This window comes from Callospermophilus lateralis, chromosome 6 (assembly GCF_048772815.1).
Source record: "Callospermophilus lateralis isolate mCalLat2 chromosome 6, mCalLat2.hap1, whole genome shotgun sequence".
Lineage (NCBI taxonomy): Eukaryota > Metazoa > Chordata > Mammalia > Rodentia > Sciuridae > Callospermophilus > Callospermophilus lateralis.
Window position 1 is genome coordinate 64,376,041 of NC_135310.1, and position 17,784 is coordinate 64,393,824.

At 45.2% G+C, this 17,784-nt stretch overlaps 1 protein-coding gene across 1 annotated transcript; it reads right to left on the reverse strand.

The window, feature by feature from the left end:
- Window positions 1-2,516: 2,516 nt before the first annotated feature.
- Window positions 2,517-10,240, reverse strand: Prdm13 (PR/SET domain 13). Its single transcript, XM_076859900.2, is given in 5 exon segments — window positions 2,517-4,267; window positions 7,884-8,004; window positions 8,304-8,435; window positions 9,957-10,171; window positions 10,174-10,240. Coding segments are annotated over 5 exon segments (2,286 nt in total).
- Window positions 10,241-17,784: the final 7,544 nt, after the last annotated feature.

Sequence of the window (17,784 nt, forward strand, 5' to 3'; positions counted from 1 at the left end):
TTTCCTTTGACCAAGTTATTTTTACTTTCTTTCTTTATGGGCTATTTTCACACAAAATGATAAGACTTAGAGTGCTAAGCTAGGAAATGGATTGGTTGGGGTCAATACTTTTAGAGCTGATAGAGCTTTCCCCGTGTTTCAAATCTGGGCAGACTTTCTCACTTTCCCTGAGGACTTACATGATCTGATTTCAAAAGTTTTCCAATATTCCACTATTAGGGTGGATTTGGTTTCAAGCAATAATTGTTTCAAAGGACAGGACCATGCATGATATCACGCAGGTGATGAGAAGATCAGAACTCTTGTCACATTTAGCAAGCAAATGCTTGGGTTTATTTTCAGTCCTATATGGCAAAAATCATCCCTGGACTCATGAGTATGGGTCAAGCCCATACTCATGCTTTGCAAAAAACTTTTAATAAAACTCCTCCTTTGAATAAAACTACAAGTAGCATAAGAATCTGGCAGAGTAGGTCCTCAATAAATGATAGTGTCTTTATCACCTAATTGTTTATGCTTATAATCCACGTATTTTCCCCCATTCAGGCTTTCTTTTACAACTCCGAACATTTTCTGGTAAGCTGACACTAAAAACCTATAATTCCCAGCATAAATTTTCTCTACAAGAAATCTGCCCATCACCATCAATAAAAATCATGCCTTCCCCCACACACACACTGATGCCTCCTGCTGTGACGCTTCAGAAAAAGTTCCAGGGAACCACCCATGGACTGAAAAGTGTTTGTTCTTAACAAGAAGACTTGCAAAGCATTCAAGATTCAACAAAGAAAATGCATATATACTTAAATGAGTTAAATCATCAGGATCATATCCAGACCCTTTGGTGACCTACCAGAATCTTTGAAGCAGCCTCTGAAAAAATTGATATCAACCTGGATTGACTTAATTGAGGACCTGATCCTCCACTTTTAAGAGTGTAATCCTCTCCAGAGTATATCTACGCAGGAGAGATTCTGCTTTCCAATTTTATTCCACAAAATTATATAATTTATATCCTTCTATTAACTAGCATTAATTGTTTAAAAATAGCAAATACAGTCATTGTTTCCAACTTTGCTGTTCTAGTTATGGGCCTCCCAGTGACATCGAAGAATGTTTTCTCTTCTGTAAAATGGATTCAAATGCTGACAGCACAAGACTATTGGAAGAAGCACATGGGGTTAGGGAGTAGGTATATCAGCCCCTCCAACAAAATAGCTCCTCTCTTACTATCTGTTGAATGAATACAAAAATATATATCATAAAAAGCACTAAGCAAGTTTCCTTTTTTGCCTCCCAAGGAAAACTCTGTCAAGATGAAATACACAAGAAATAAAGAGTGATCCTACAGTTCCACAATTCTTTTTGACAAAGGGTTGTGCGATTGGTTATGATTTTTGTTTGTTTGGGTTTTTTGTTGTTGTTGTTGTTGTTGTTGTTTCCTTGAAGGTCCTTAACTTCTTTCAGTAAGCATGAAAACACTTAGCATGATTAACAATGGTTTCAGAAACCAATTATCTGCCTGCTACCTGGGAACCTGTGAAGTACGCATATATAAAATGGTATATTTCCCTATTACAACATTAACATTTACTCTATGAACAGTCAAGATACTCACGTGTCCTACAACTTATTTTATTGTGAAGACTCCTGGAAAACTGTTTTCAAATTAAACTACTTCTAAAACTGCTATGTGAACAAAATTTCATTTGTATCTTTATTTTTCTTAAAGATTGCACAAACTGGAAACAAGACCAAAATTCTGTATTCACTGTACATCATTCATTATAAAACAGCATATACATTTGAACTCTACCAAGTAGGATATTTTCTTTAAATTTATATATTGCGTGCTTTTAGATTCATGCTTTAGCTATTTTACATTTATCATTATTCTCTCATAAATAATTGTAACTTGACCAATTTGTACACCTGCTACTACTGTATTTCACTGCGGTAAAGTGTAAGTCTTTGACATGAGAACAAATGAAACGGAAACAAGCATATAGATGCCACAACTACTGAATTGTGATTACTGCCTTGTCTAGGCAGTGAAATGCTAATGTAAAATTCACACAAGCGTCGTTTCAAAAGGCACAATTTCTCCACAGAACAGTACAATTTAAAAATACGCGGCAGTTAAAATCAGCGCCCTTGAGGACGCAGTAAGGTTGGTATTAATGTGTCCCTAAATCCCAAAGCTGACCGCAGGACAGTTTTGTGAAGTGGGGAAGGGTGGGGCTATCCAAGGAATCCAGAGGCCTGGGGACAGAGAGACCTACTATCGGCGGACTGGCCAGGCGGCTGAATTTCTTTAAGCCATCTCTAAACTTTTGTTGAGTTTCTGCTCCCGAACTGGGACCTCTCCCCATTCCAATCTGTCACCCTCCCCCAAATAATGGCTTCGTCAGTCAAGTCCCTCTTCTGACCAACAGGATTTCCCCTCCTCCTAGAACAGAACCTCCGCTCCAAGTCCTACTCTGTCCACGCCCCCCGCCCCTTCCTGGAAAGGCTCATTAGGAGTCGCGCTCCAAGCCGCCCCCGGCTTCGGGGTCGCTCTGGTCGTCAGTGAAGCATACGTCCACATCACTATCGTCGCTCTTGGGATCCCCAGGCTCCAGGGGATAGCCCGGCTCGGCGCCCGGGCCATCGGCTGCCTTGGCGAGCAGAGTCTGGCCGGGGTGGCGGGACTTGACGTGTCGCTCCAAGTCCCGTCGTCGCACGAGCACCTTGCCGCAGAACTCGCAGCGGTAGGGCGTGTTGCCCTCCGCGTGCAGTCGGATGTGCTTGTTGAGATTGCTGGGGTCGCCAAAAGGCCGCAGGCATACTTTGCACTTGAGTGGCTTGTAGCCCGTGTGCGTCCGCATGTGAATCTTGAGCCCGTATTTGCGCGAGTACAGCTTGCCGCAGTAGAGGCACAGGTGGCCCGTCTTGGGCTTACCCGCGCCACCGCTGCCACCGCTGCCACCGCCTCCTGCCGTCACGACGGCCGGCGGCAGCGTTCCTGAATCCAAGCGGCCGCGACCCTTCCCGGCCGCCATCTCGGACAGTTGCTGCGTGTGCATGGCGATCTCTCTGTCGATGCTGGCCAGGGAACCCAACTCCGCGGGGCTCAGGGCAGCTGCGGCTGCTGCCGCCGCAGCCGCAGCCGCTGCAGGCCCGCTTAAGTAGGAGATGGACTCCGGATATTTGAGCAGCCCACCGAAATGCAGTTTGAGCGGATAATAAGCTGCAGCGGCCGGTGAGCCGTAGAGCAATTCCCCATTGTAGACGGTAAAGGCCGGCATGACGGTGGACAGGTGGCTGCACTCGCCACCCGGATAGGGCTTGAGCCCGCCCGCGTCAAGGGGCGGTAGAGCGCAGCGCTCCAGGGATAGCCCGGGAGCTGGGGGCAGTTGAGCGAAACGCGCTCCCGGCAGCGCAGCGGTAGCGGTAGCGGGCGGGGCACGTTCCACGTGCTTGAAGGCAGAAGCTTCTTCCGGGTGGCCCGGGAGCAGGGGGAAGCCACGCAGGGGACCGGAGCAGGGCAGGCCTGGAGGAGGCGGCGGAGGCGGGTCTCCTGCGAGCAGGCACTTGGGATGGTGGTGGTGTGCGTGGTGGTGATGGTGGTGGCCCGCTCCTCCCGCTGCCGGGTTCTCCCCACTCCCCGGGCGCCCGCCTGCCCGGCCTCCTCCCAGGAGCCTCCCCAAAGCTAGGCCAGCCCCCTGCTTGCCGCCTCCCTCCTCCCGGTAGGGGTCGCCATGCGAGGCAGCGGCTGCCCTGGCCAAACCAGCGGGTTTGAAAGCCGAGCGCACACCTGGATAGAAGGCCAGGCCGCCGCTACCAGGTGGGGAACCCCCCACAATGCCTAGGAAGTGACCGTGTGCTCGTGCTGTCGCGCTCATGTCCAGGGCACGGTCCGACTGCTCTTTGCCCTTCTTGGGAAGTCCCCACTTGCCCGGGGGTGGCGAAGTGGCTGAAAGCACAGAGGAGGCCTCGCGCTTGATGCTTTCCCGCGCCCCACAGGCCTGGGGAGTCTGCGCGGCCTGTGATTGGGACCGCAAAGTGCCTGCCTGAGCCGGCACGGCGAAGTCAGCCGCACTGGGTTTCGGGGAGAAGTCGAGGCCATCCGCTGCCTGGGCAGCGCCTTGGCGAGCTGCGTGCTCCTGGTGGAGGAACGCGCGGGCCCCAGCGCCACTGAGCACGCAGTGGAAACGCAGGTGTGCCTTAAGGCTGTTAGGGTATCTAAACGTCCTCCAGCAGTACCAGCAAATGTAGCGTTCCTCCCCTGGTCAAAAAAGAAGGGAAAAGCGATCTTGTGAGAGGGGAACAAAACAGAGAGAAAGAAGGAAAGCACCAAGGCGTTCCAGGCAAAGCCCAGGTTTTGACCAGCTGTGTGGGTGGAGTAGTGGTATTCTTGGGGTTTGGTGAATGAGTTCGGTAGCCCCATTATATCAAGGGCCCCGGGGGGGGGGGGGGAGGGGGGACCCAAATGGTCAACCTTTGTCACCTTCTCCATCATCTAGTACTCCTCAGAGGATAACTAACAGCGGTGACCTGAGCCTTTCCAACTAAGATTTCCTCCAGGCCTTCCTAGCAAATCTTCCTTGGAAGGGCAGTGCTCAGGCAGGCTGGCAGGGGAAGAGCAGAGAGCAGCTGTTGCTTTAAATCAAGTGTTGAGGCTGTGCTGTGCCTGGGCCCATCTGTTGGCGTTTGCAGAATAGGTGGCGTATGTCAAGGAGTTTGGATACACTGAACAAAGGCCAATCTAATAGTCGTGAGCGCCTCATTACCAGGCGAGACAATATCCTGTATGTATGGGCCATATGTAATCATTCCTTTTCATAGAACAATGTCTTTTGTGTCCAGTACCCACCCTTTTTACCCCCTCCCAGCCTTAAACACTCTGCCTGAGGTTTTCCTGGAGCGTGACCAACTGAAGGACCACATGGGGACTATGATTTGCCATTCTTCAAAATTATTTGTATCTTAATTTCTTCTTTAACCCCATTTAATTTGATGGGAGAAAAAAATTTTACGTCCTGATATTCTAGAAAGGATGATCATATTCTAAGAAGGATGATGTTGCATTGTCAGTTGTCCCACCTGGTAATTAATTCCTAAGTAACTGAACAAATACAAGCTTAGTAAAGTCCCTGAAGAAGATATTTATGTTTTGTTACATGAATACGAGTGAAATAGTTATATTTAGCTTTTTATTATAATTATTCAGTCATATTAATTGACTGAATTAATAAACCGTACAAATTAATGGGTTTCACTGTGCCGTTTCCATTCATGCACATATTGTGCTTTTACTCAGCTTTTGATGAGTGCAAAATTCTCTGCCAGGCACTGTGTACATACCTGGTGTCAATTTTTTTTATTTTATATTATTAGTATTATTTTTTAATTTTGGCAGGGCCTGTGACCAAAATCAAGAGATACATGTATGAAACAGATTCTTATCAGATAGTAGAAGTTAATTTCCACTTAAGAAGGTCATGTTATTTCTGTACACATAAAAGTGATTTGCAATTAAGTTTAAAGTATTATTGATTGATAATACTGAAGGGTAGGTTGTATGTGAGAAAAAAGTTGAGTCACAAGGAAGTATCCAAAGTATACGTCAGTCTCTCGAAATCTAATAGAAAAATTAAATTCTCCCTCTTTATATACAAGCAGCTCAAACTTTTAAAACATTACTACAGAAATAACAATAAAAAATTTCTAGGGGTTGGGGTTATGGCTCAGCAGTAGTGCACTTTCCTGGCATGTGTGAGGCACTGGGTTCTATTCTCAGCACCACATATAAATAAATAAAAAATAAAGGTCTATCAACAACTTAAAATTTTTTTAAAAATCTAGATCTCCTTTTTCTTCATGTATATTAACTTTTATCTTTGCATAAAAGAATTAGTCCCCCTAGATAAGATGGAAGTTCAAATGAGAAGTAGTTTATTCTAACATAGGCTAAGGGAAAGCAGGAAGAAAAAAAGGCGTGAGGAAGATGAGACCCTATCCTAATTGTTTTTAGAAGACGTAAATAAAACCATTTCAATATTCCATTTACCTTGTATTAGGCATCTATGTAAAATAAATCTTGGTGAGGTGGATAATCTCCTGGGTTTTCTTGGCAAGTGTATTGATTTAATATCAATCTCCAAAGTTCAAAACCTCTTTCTCATCCCTCTTTTTAAAGAGTTTTCAGAGTTCACCCCAGAATGACTTGGCCAATGTAAAGCCTAGTAAGCTTTGCTCTTAAAACAAAGGGGCTATAATATTCTTAATCTTACTATGAACTTGAAACCTGCTGAAATTGGCCAGCATTGGAAAAACAGAAGTCATCCCTAAGTATTTCTTCCTCTTTCCAAATTTTAAGGAAAATGTGTTTTCTGATTCAATACTCCTTTTCAGCTTATCCTAATTGACATCTTATACAGACTCTAAAATCCAACTCATGACCAGTGTATCAAACACACTTCATAAATAAACACAGAATTCTTAAGTAACTCTAAAGAGGTCAAGCTCCAAGCTGGGAATGTTAAGTTCATAATGACCACACCTTCCCCAAAAGAAAAATTGTGTCGTTTTTTATGTTATCTGATGTTTATAAACTCCATTGGGTTAAATAAAACATGAAGGCCACTATTCAAACAAGTTGCTTTTGTACTATTTGGAAGAGCCTAAAGAAGAGTGTTCTGTGTATAAAAGCCAGTAACCCTCCTAATTGTTCTATAGTGGCAAATTTGAGAGTTCTGTACTGTAGGGCTCTTATGTTTCTCTTTTGCTGAAAGAAGTTGACAAAAGAATTTGATAATGTGGTGCAAGGAACAAATTACATTAGGATAATTTTTATGAATATGTTTCATGTAAATCTATTCACAAAATAACTGGAATTAATTTACAGAGGACAGAGATACTTTGAAGTGAAAGAAACTTCATTCTGTCTTATTCATAAAGTATTTCTCACATTTTTATTAATTTATTTGCATGTACTTCTAAAGGAATGAGATTGAGCAGAATCTCAGGGGATTATGTTAAAATATTTCACAGCAGTCATTATATTGACCCTAAATAAAAAATAGATCTTTAGGAGAAATTACAGATAGACTAAAATAACTGACAAGAGGGAGGGGGGGGAAAGCAAGCTTGGAAGATTTTATGTATGAAAAGGGAATCTCAAGACCTCAAATGTTTTAGCACCTCCCAGTCTTCTTTCCCCAGGAAGTATTCTTCAGTGTTCTGCGGAAGGTTTAAGAATGTTTTTCTCTTTAGTTACTGCACCTTAATTTGCATAAATCCGCTCTTGGCTTTGGAAGAGATCAAATAAATCTGAGAAGAAACTGGGATACATCCCAGATTCAGTTTAAGAAGGGAGGGGGAAATGAATAAATACGATTTAAACGGAACGGCCTTAGTACCTGCCAACTGACCAGTTGTGAATACCGTAAAGCTTCTAAATTGCTGTAAGAATATATTGCTCTCCTGGAAAACCAGTGAAAAGATGCCCTTCCACCTGGTAAAAAGCATTCCAGGTTTTCAGGTTTGAGCTATGCTCTCTGGAACTCATGATGTAATTACTGTAACAATATTTTAAGACCTCTTCATTGAATCTTAATTGAGTAAATAAATTGTGGCTTTGGATATGTAGTGGGAAAGGATGACCCTATGAAGTTCACTGAGTATTTTCCTTGCCATGATGAGCCAGATTATGTCCTTGTTGTTACCTTTTACTGTTGATTTTAAAAAGGTAATGATGAGGTCTCCTCTCTGCCTAAGCAAGGGCAGGGAGTGTAAACTCAGTTTACACAGAAAGAAAAGCCCTTCAAGTATGGGGAACTAAAGAGGGCTGGAGTCTGGCCCACCCCCATGAGCCCTGGAGTCCTTCTTAGAGGTCATACCTTTCTCGTCGTGTGTTGGAGTCGCTGTTGTAGGGATGTCGAACCACTGAGCCAAGGAGTTGGAATACCACACGGTCAACTCTTCCCCTGGCTGGACATCTCGAAGTGCTCGGTAGAAGATCTGGGATGCAAGGAATAGGAAAGTTCGGTCATTTCCTGGGTAAGAGGATAAAATGCAACTGAGAAGAAAGGTTCAAATCCTAACTCTGACGCTGTGTAACCCTGGAGAAGCTACTGAATCTCTCTGAACCTCACTTCCTTCGTCCTTCAAATGGAAAACCAATACGATAATATTGACTTTATGGAGATGGATATCTTGAGACCTACAGTTACAGTGCTTTGCTCTTTATATTGTTGACTATCATAGGAACAATTAGATAAATAGAATTTGGCAGGGGTGAGGGGACCCCGTAGTAGTACCTGTCCTCCGGGTAAGTCTGCAATAGCTTCCAGAGTCTGTTCCTGGGAATTCCTGGCTGCCCGGATTAACCCTATCCACTCCAGAGGGGAGCCCCCGGACTCGTCCACCAGCTCCCCTCTCACCATGCGCACCTGCAACACAAGCAGTGGTCGTTCGTTCTCCCACGCGCCACGGACAGACCCACAACCCAGAAGAAAAGTTTGTGCTCCACCCCACCCGATTCAGGAAGATGTGTTCTCTGGTCAGAAGAGACATGGGCTGCTGGGAGGAGGTTAATTCCTAAGGGTTCTAGACTGAAGGATGAAGAAAGACTGGCTAGTAAAAACCCCCAACGCCCCCCCCCACACACACACACATACACATATCTTGGCAACACAGGGTGGGATAAGGACATTCTTCCTGAGCGTCTGGGTTCATTTTGCACCAAGACATGCTCCATCTCTCCCACTTGCTGTTCAGAGAGCATCCCTAACACTCGAGTGGCAACGTTCATAAGACTATCCCAGGATGCAGAGCATTCCCTACTCTCTTCCCCATCTCTCACGCCTCCCAATTTTCGCTGACAGCAACCTAGGTGCAAGCAAGACGTGCAGTGAAATTCTAGGAACAAAGCACAAGCAGAAAAATCTTGCCTGCAGCTAGCCGGTCATTTAAAAGCAATTAAATTGCGTTTAAAAAGGAAGGTGTGGTATGCGTCAAACTCGGGTTTAGACTGAACTCAGGGTAAGACGGTTAATTGTGCCAGGAGCAAGATGCGGTCGGGTTAGCTGGACACCGGAGATACTTCTTATATGAAAACTCCAAGCAGCGGCTAAAGTCAAGGTCCTTCCTTCTCCGCCAGACTAAGGCTTTCATTTCCTGAACGCTGTTTTGCCAACCTTTGGCCCCTAGGAAGCCCCCCAGGGTAGGCGAGAGCCTTTAAATTTCCTCTCTGGTCAGGGATCATGACACTGTTTGGGAGTCAGAGCTAGCGGTTTGGCCCTGGCGCCTCTGGGTTGGGACCTTGTACTCTCAGAGCCCGGCAGTAGACAAGGAGACAAGGTGTCCGATGCGGGTAGGAGCCCTATCTTTCAGAGCCTGCGTCAGAACCACCACCTGGCTCACCCTCTCTCCATTTACCCCAAATCCACAAGTAAATCGGAGAAAAGAAAAATCTGGGGAGTTTTCAGGGATTGAGAGCCTCCCAGTGATTTTTTTTCAGAGGAAATGGAATTGAATTAAGACAAATGTAAGTCTCAAATTATCATACAGAAGGGAAGAAAAGTCCTAGACACCCTAGACACCAGAGGAAGTGTACATTAGCAGAAAGAGAGAAGGATCCGAGTCGGGTTATGGCGGGGGCGGCTGGTCCAAAACCTAACTGAAGACACTCCAGAGCTTTGGGGAACCCAAACCTAGTGGTCCCACCACGTACATCCTGGTGCACCGTACCCGGGATTGCACCCTCTCAGGCATGCCCTCTCTCCTCAGCCCGGCCCACGTCCAGCTCTCAGGGAGACTTGCTAGGAATAATTGTAATCTCCTTCCACTTGGCAAAATTAGTAGGTAAAAAAATCAATCCCCCGTTCCGCCACTTCCCTTCCCTACCCCTTTTCTGAGTCAGGGCAAAGGTGGGGGGAGTGACAGGGGGCAAAGGTCGGAATGGCCAATACCTTTTTCTTGGGTCCGGGTTCCCTGCGATCTGACAGGTACTTGCCCAGCTTGAAGGTGCCGGGGACCGGCCCGAGGCGCAAGCCGGCGGGGATGCAGCAGTCTGCACTCACGCTGGTGGCCGGGGCGCGAACGGTTCCATGCATTGTTGCCACCGCCGCCAGGCAGGCGCTGGGGCGCGCCGGGTCCTCTTCAGGGCGCAAGTGACAGAGCCAGAGCCGCGTGCTAGCCAGGGAGCCGCGCCCCGACGTGCGTCCTCCGCCTGCGGAGTGACGCGGACGGGCATGCACTGCGCCTTTTCAATCCGGGCGGGCGCCTTTTGGCACCGTGAGCGCAAGGGCGCGGAGTTTGGTGAGAGAGTTGCGCTGCGAAGCAGCTGCAGAGTCCCACCCGAGAGGGTCACATGGAGTGGTTCCCTCAGCCCCCTGCATAATCGAGGCCTCTGAATGGCTAGCACACAATGGTCCAGGCGACCTTCCCATTCCTAAAAATCCAATTTGTCAAGGGCGAAGAAAAGACGCTGGTGAATCAAAGGTCCGGCGGGACCATTAATCCTCAGCATGGGGTATTGTCCCCGAGACAGTTACGATATTTTAAGTGACAAATCCACTGTATAATTTCTCCATAAATTTTACTTCCTTTTATTGTTCACCGACAAACCAGTTTTGGGAAATAAGTGACTACTTTAAGTCTACTTGGCTGATTCCTTTGAGCCTTAGTCTACTTCAAAGATTTTTAATTCTCTCCCTTTGGCTTTATTGTAAAGGAGATTAAACAAAGAGATGGGGACTGTTTGGAGGACTTGTTAACTTCTATTGATTTCTGGCGTGTGCCATACAGAAATTAGGCAGGTACTTGATGGGAAAACACCAGAAAATACCTACACTTTTTAAATAACGACCATATTACCATTTAAGGGGATTGGGTTCAAGCCAGTCATCTATTTAGAACAGCTTTAATTGTTCCCTCTGCCCCGTTATACCCCGAAATATGAAACCTCCAGTCCAATTTGAGAAGGCCAGGTCATCTGTGCAGCACTGTTCTTGGGCGCACTTGGGGCCCGCACTTTCTCTGCAGAACGGCAAGCCTTTTGAGTCAAGCCTTATGATCCCCTACGGTGGACAGAGCTGGAGGATTGAAGATGCGGGCCAGAGTATTAAACACGTCACCCCCACATGCCAACTCCTATAAATTCAAACACTGTTTTTGCTTTTAAGTTTAAAACTGGAACAAAGTCCTTGGACTAGCATCCCTAGAATCAACAAACTGGATATTACTTTTTTAAAATAAGAGAAAACAAAAGGAACATCATAGCCTTTTAAAGGCCACCAAGGACGGAGGTTTGGGCTCATGGACCAAACCTGCTTATGCACGGTTTGTCAACTAACAGGACAGGTACTTCCGAGTTAAACCCAAATGCTCCCCCTTTTCTTTTAGGGAAGATATCTGTTTGTGCGTGGACATTGTTCATCAGATATTTTTGACAATTCTCCTGGCATCTGCTGCTCACTACTAGTCCCAGACGTCTTCCCCCAAATGGTATGAAGGCAGCAGTTGACCCCACGTAATTCCGGGAGAGCCGCGAGTAGTACTGGATTTCCCGCAGGATATCGGAAGACTCATCAACTGTATAAAGGGGCAGAGGAGTACCCACCCTGAGTGGCATCCACACTAGTGTCTTCACGTGGATTTGACCAAGGAAAGTGCAATTCTCTGACAGGGAGCAAGCAGGACTAATTGGTTAACAAGGAGGGCAAGACTCAGCGTGGCAAGCCACCTGTAACCTTGCAGTTTGTCAGAGGAAGTTCAATGCAGCTCTCCTGGTTGGAAACCTGTGTTTCCATACTGGCAAGGTGAGGAGACTCAGAATCAGTCTGTCCTCTGTCACTCAAGACTTCCGGAAACCTGCAGTGAATTGCTTTATAGCCTCACTCTCCTGATCTGTAAAATGGGAATGTTGGATGCAAACAGATCCTTCCTTGGCTTCTTCTATGCTGTTCACCTCAGTTTGTGGCAGCCAGTAATTATGTTACTGAAAAATCCAAAAGTCGTAGTTTGCATTGAAGAGAGAATCCAGACCTGGTCAAATTTAAGCATCTCCAGATCAAACACACGGAGAGACACAGAGTCAACTCCAGGATCTAGGTAGAATGGCTGCTGAGATAGGGAAGAGCAGCTTCCCTGGTCTGAGTGGTCCACACTGCTATTGCCCTTCTGACCACACAACCACACCTTGCTCAGTGCCACTAAGTTTTCCTCTTAACTCTCCAATGGCCCCTCTACAGGAGAAGGATACCCTGGAGAGAGAAGAGGGAGCCTTTGATGTGGCGGCCTATGAATGGCAAAAGCCGAGGGAGGGGAGGCGGAGAGGAAGCCTCTCGAAGTGTTGAGGGCAATAAATTTAAGCCATGAACATGTCCCTCTAACCTCTGGCCTGGCGACTCCGGGATGACACCCAGTTTAAATTACCAGCACTGCGAGCGGGAAGGGGCGAGCGCGGAGCCTGGGTTCGGTGCGCCTCCCTAGCCCTCCTTAATGAGTGAAAAAGCGTGAACGACACGCGAACAATTTTATCAATAGGACCATGTAAAGGCCGACTGTGAGGAAAGTTATTTATTAATATAGCCAATTGTGACTGGTTCCCAGCTCCACGAGAAGAAAGAGACTGCGCCAGAGGCATTCACACCAGCTCGCCGAGTTTTATTCTGTCCTGTGGCTCAGAGTTGAAGTTCCCCAAGTGAAATAAATTGTCCACAAAGGAGGAAAGGAACACATTTTCTTTTATTTTTCCTCCCCTAAAAAGCAAGGGTGAAACCAATCTAATGTGCCCAGTGGAGCAAGATGGGCCGTGAAAGGCTGGGTGTTAAAAGTAAAAGCGGGCTGTGCAGCAAATGGGATGGAAAATTAAATGAAATTAAATAGCTTGAACGGCCGTATTGTCCCTTATTAAAAAGACACATTAATTACATGGTCTCAGTCTTATTCAAAGACAATGTTGAGACTCAATCAAAACATTCCACTCGGCTTTTTTATCGACTTTTTAAATGGGCATCCAGAGGCCCTGTTAAAGCGAAATCCCTCCTACACCGAGGTGCGGGGGAGTCTGGTTTTGGGGCGGTCCTGCTGGCTGCCCACTGCAGAACCGCGCAAGCACGGCTTCGGGCCCCCAGTAACAGGTTGCCCCTAATGAGCTGTGGATGCTGTGGAGCAGTCGCTGGCTGGAGATGCAGACTGCGGGGAGCTAAATCCAACCACCACGCCGCTTTCAGAACCTGCTGCGTTAGGGAGCAGTCCCCGCCTGAGAGTAGTGTCATCCCAAGACGGAGTGAGAATGCTGAGGGCGCCGAGCACGTGTGACCAGACTGGGCTCCGCCTAGAGAAAAGAGTCTCCAAGGGAGTTCGGGACTGAGAGGAGCCCTTCCTTTCAGAACAGCATTCTCTGGGGGCTGCAGGTCTCCGCAGCGCGAAGGCCTTGGGCTTCGGGTTCCCGGAGGGGAAGGTGGCTGCCCCCCCCTTAGAGCTCTGGGCCTTAGGGACGGGGTTGTTGGGGAGTCACCAAACAACACTCCGCCCACGTCGCGGGGGCCTTAAGTCCAGAATCCGGGATAGAGAAGGAGGCTCAGAATCAGCTACTGTAGTCAAGGCCTAAGGGGAGACAGGGGCTTGGAGACCTGGAGTTCAGTAGCAGAGTTGGGGGTTGAGGTGGCCTGGGACGCGCCCCCGAGGATGTCAGCAGCGGCCGGGCCGCAGGTCAGTGCCGACCAGCTGCGCGGCCCCCGAGGCGCGGGTGGGACATTAAGGCTGGGTCTGAATAGGGCGGTGGCGACGGACTCTGGGAACGCCACCAGATGACACGCCGGCGACCGGGCTATTTTCCCCCTTAATTGCGTGGCCGGTGGATGTGCGGCGGTCGGGAGGCTCCAAACTCGCAGCCAAGGACGCAGCCGGGACACCACTGGTGGGTTTTGTGGTGCCTTTTTTGTTGTTTTTTAAAAGTCCTCCATTGGAAAAGGCTCAATAAAAGTATTCAGAGTCCCTCTCAAGTTGCCTTTTAACCGGAGTTCCCCAACTTATTTCTTGGTTCTTTCGGTTGACATGGTGCAAAGAAAAGTCAGCGAGCATGTTGCTGAATTGCAATGTCTCGGGGCACCTCCACATTCAGCGCTTCTCTGCCGGCCTCTGCCGAATGAGCCCGCACTCAATTCGATTTTCCTTGCTGTTGGGCACATTTAGGAGCGCCTCTATTTGTGAAGTTCATTTCTAGGCAAATGTATTCAAGAGCTGATGGGAATGAATAGGACCGTGTGTCAGCCGCCCCTAATTGGGATTAAAGCACTTAGGAGCATATGCAGAGAGTGACAGAAATTCTCAGGTTGCATTGTGTTCAGACTTCCACCCGCTTGGACACTCCTCCTCCAAGAGAGATTTATAAAGATTGCAGGGAGAAACTGAGGAAAGAAAAGTGAAACGGAAAGAACCGGCCTAATGGCTCCCGATGGGGCTATGGTTCAGCAAGTGGAGGTGACAGCTTCTGAGAAAAGATGCTGGGGATAATTGAACGCGGGCGGGGGAGCAGGTCTGAACTCTTTAATCAGAAAGGCGGGGAGTTAAAAGGCGAAATAAAGATGTTCTTGAGATTCCCAGACCTTCCCCCCCCCTTTTCTTTTTCCTTTCCCTTGAAAATCTGGGCTTTATTTCTTTTCTCCCACCCTCACCCCCCAAAGAATATACCCTTTATTAAAATAATAACACAATTTGTTACTTGAAATGGGGGAGGGAAGTCGCAAAAGAAATGTAAGTATCTGCTGTATGTTAAAAAATAACTTTACACTCATGAATCAATGAAAATATTTCCTGATATGTGTATGTGTGTGATATGCACATTATGTGAAACACAATCATAATGATAAGTATTTATAGACATTCAGGTTGGGCGTGTAGATATATAGTGTGCCTGTAAATCTCCACTCAGAACTGGGTCTCTGGGCTGAAGTGACACATTCTCTTTTTAAAGGCTGAAAAATTAACATGAAACTAAGGCTGAAACAGTTGTCTAAGCAGATATCAGTGACAGCCATTTTTTTTTTTTAAGCTCCTGAGGAGCAGAGAAGCCAGAAAAAACAGGTGAATGCTGAATGAAAGAAAGTAGGAGAGAGCAGACACTTCCAAAATTATCTGAATTTCCTCATTGGTTTTCTAGTTTGTTTAAATAAAATAAAAACATGAATTCTTTGGACAAATGGGAGACTCTGGGTGTCTGAGCAGAGAGTAGGAGGGAGAATTCTTATATCCTTTTTGGTATCATTTTGGATTTGGTATGTTAAGAATATATTTCCAATCAAAATTTATTTATGAGATTTTTTTAATTAACATGCATAAGGGCAAGGAGAAAAGAGGAAGGTGACGTGAAGATTTGGGAAAGGGATAAAATCTAGTAACTTCTATAATAAATTCCTGCTGAAGGTCAGGCTCCCAAACTCACTTGGGGATCCCTATTGACCACAGAATCCAGAATCCCCAATTCCTGCTTTAGCTGTGGTGGAAAAGCTGTGTTCTCCAATCATAAATTCTGGGAAAGGAGGATGACTATGTGACAAAAGGACGAGAGAGATCTTAGTGGTGATTCATGAGTGGAACATTTTCTCTCTCTTTCTCTCCACCTTGTAATTAAAAATAATAAACAATAAAACAACAACAACAAAAAAAAAAACTTGTACATTTGTGTTTGAGAGACAGGGAGTTTCCTTCCACAACTAAGAACCAAGTTCAGGTTCAAAGCTAAAAATCTCTTTTTTGGGGGGGAGGGGCACAGGGGAATTGAACTCAGGGGCACTTGGCCACTGAGCCACATCCCCAGCTCTATTTTATATTTTATTTAGAGACAGGGTTTCGTTGAGTTTCTTAATACCTACCTTTTGCTGAGGCTGGCTTTGAACTCAAGATCCTCCTGTCTCAGTCTCCCAGGCCACTGGGATTACAGGTGTGCACCTGACCTTAGTGTCACTGCTAAGTATCTTTTTGTCTGATGCAATGCTATCACTCATGTTATTCATGCTCATGTTATTTGTGCCCATATTTAACTTCCCAAAATCATGTTGAAATTTTATATATCCTTCATTTTAAAGTAGTGACTCATATTCAGATAACCTTTCAAACACATACATAATCCTGACATGAAACTTTTTAATGCACATTTAAACTTTTTTTCTTTTTAAAATCACTTTGTTGAGATACAAATTCCCATGGCATACATTTGAGGTATACAATTCAATGTTTTTAAAAAGTATATTCACAAGGATGTAAAAACATCACCATAATTTATTTAAGAGTGTTTTCATAGCTCCTCCCAGAAAAAAAGCCCATACTCATTAGCTATCATTCTCCATTTGTCCCCAATTTCCCCAGTACTAGGCAACCACCAGTATACTTTCTGTCTCCAAAGATTTGCTTATTCTGGACATTTCCATATAAATAGAATCATACAATATGTGATCTCTTGTGATTGGATAATATCACTTAGCCTAAAGTTCTCAGGATTGTCTTAGTCCTTTTTATGTTGCTGTAACAGAATACCAGAGAGTGGGTGATTTATAAAGAAAAGATGTCCATTAGGTCTTACAATTCTGAAGTTTGGAAAGATTAATATTGGGGTTGGTGAGATTCTTCTTGTTCATGGGGACTGTCTCATGGAGATAAGACAAGATTGCTAGCCTGGGGGGGTGCCCCCCTCGCTCTTAATAAAGTCATTAATGGTATCATAGAAGTCCTACCCACATGACCTCATCTAATCCTAATTACCTCCAAAGGCCCTATCTCCAAATGCTACCAACATGTGACTTTGGGGACAAAGTCTCTAATACATAAAATTTAGGAGATCCATTCAATCTAGAGCAGGGTTCATCCATGTTGTAACATGTATTAGAACATTATTCTCCTTGTGAATAAATAATATCCCCTTTTGTAGATATATCACATTTTATTCATCCATTTATCTGTTCATAGGCCTTTGGGTTGTTTCCACTTCTTTGCTATTATGAATGTTACTGCTTTGATCACTTGTATCCAAGAATTTGTGTGTGTTTTTATTTCTTTTGGATGGATACCTAGGAGTAAAATTGCTGAGCCATATTATAATTCTATGTTTAATTTTTGGAAAAACTGTCAAACTGTTTTCCAAAGTGGCTATACCATTTTATATTCCTACCAACAGTGTATGAGGGTTACAGTTTCTAAGCATCCTAACCAAAACTTCTTATTATGTTTTTTTTGTTATAGCCATTCTAGTAGGAATGACGGGCTATCCCATTGTCTTTCATTTGCATTTCCTTAATGATTCAATGACTCAAGCAATTCAATGCTCAAGCAATTTTTTTGCTTATGTTTTAATGTGGGTGACATGTCTTTTAATTACTGAGCAATACACCTTTTATAGCTATTTATTTATTTCTTTTATCCTGTTTTATTTCAGTACTGGAAATTTAACCATGAATTCTTTCTTCTTATTATTTTTTATTTATATATGACAGTGAAATGCATTACAATTCGTATTACACATATAGAGCACAATTTTTCATATCTCCAGTTGTATACAAAGTATATTCTCACCAATTCATGTCTTTGGATACATGTACTTTGGATAATGATGTCCATCACATTTCCACCATCATTTCTAACCCAATATTCACCATTGAACTACATCCCCAGATTTTTATTGTATTTTTGAGACAGGGCGTCACTAAGTTTCTGAGGCTTGCCTCAAATTTGCAACCCTCCTACCTCACCTTCCTGAGAAGCTGGCATCATAGGCATGTTCCAGCATGGCCAGTTCTA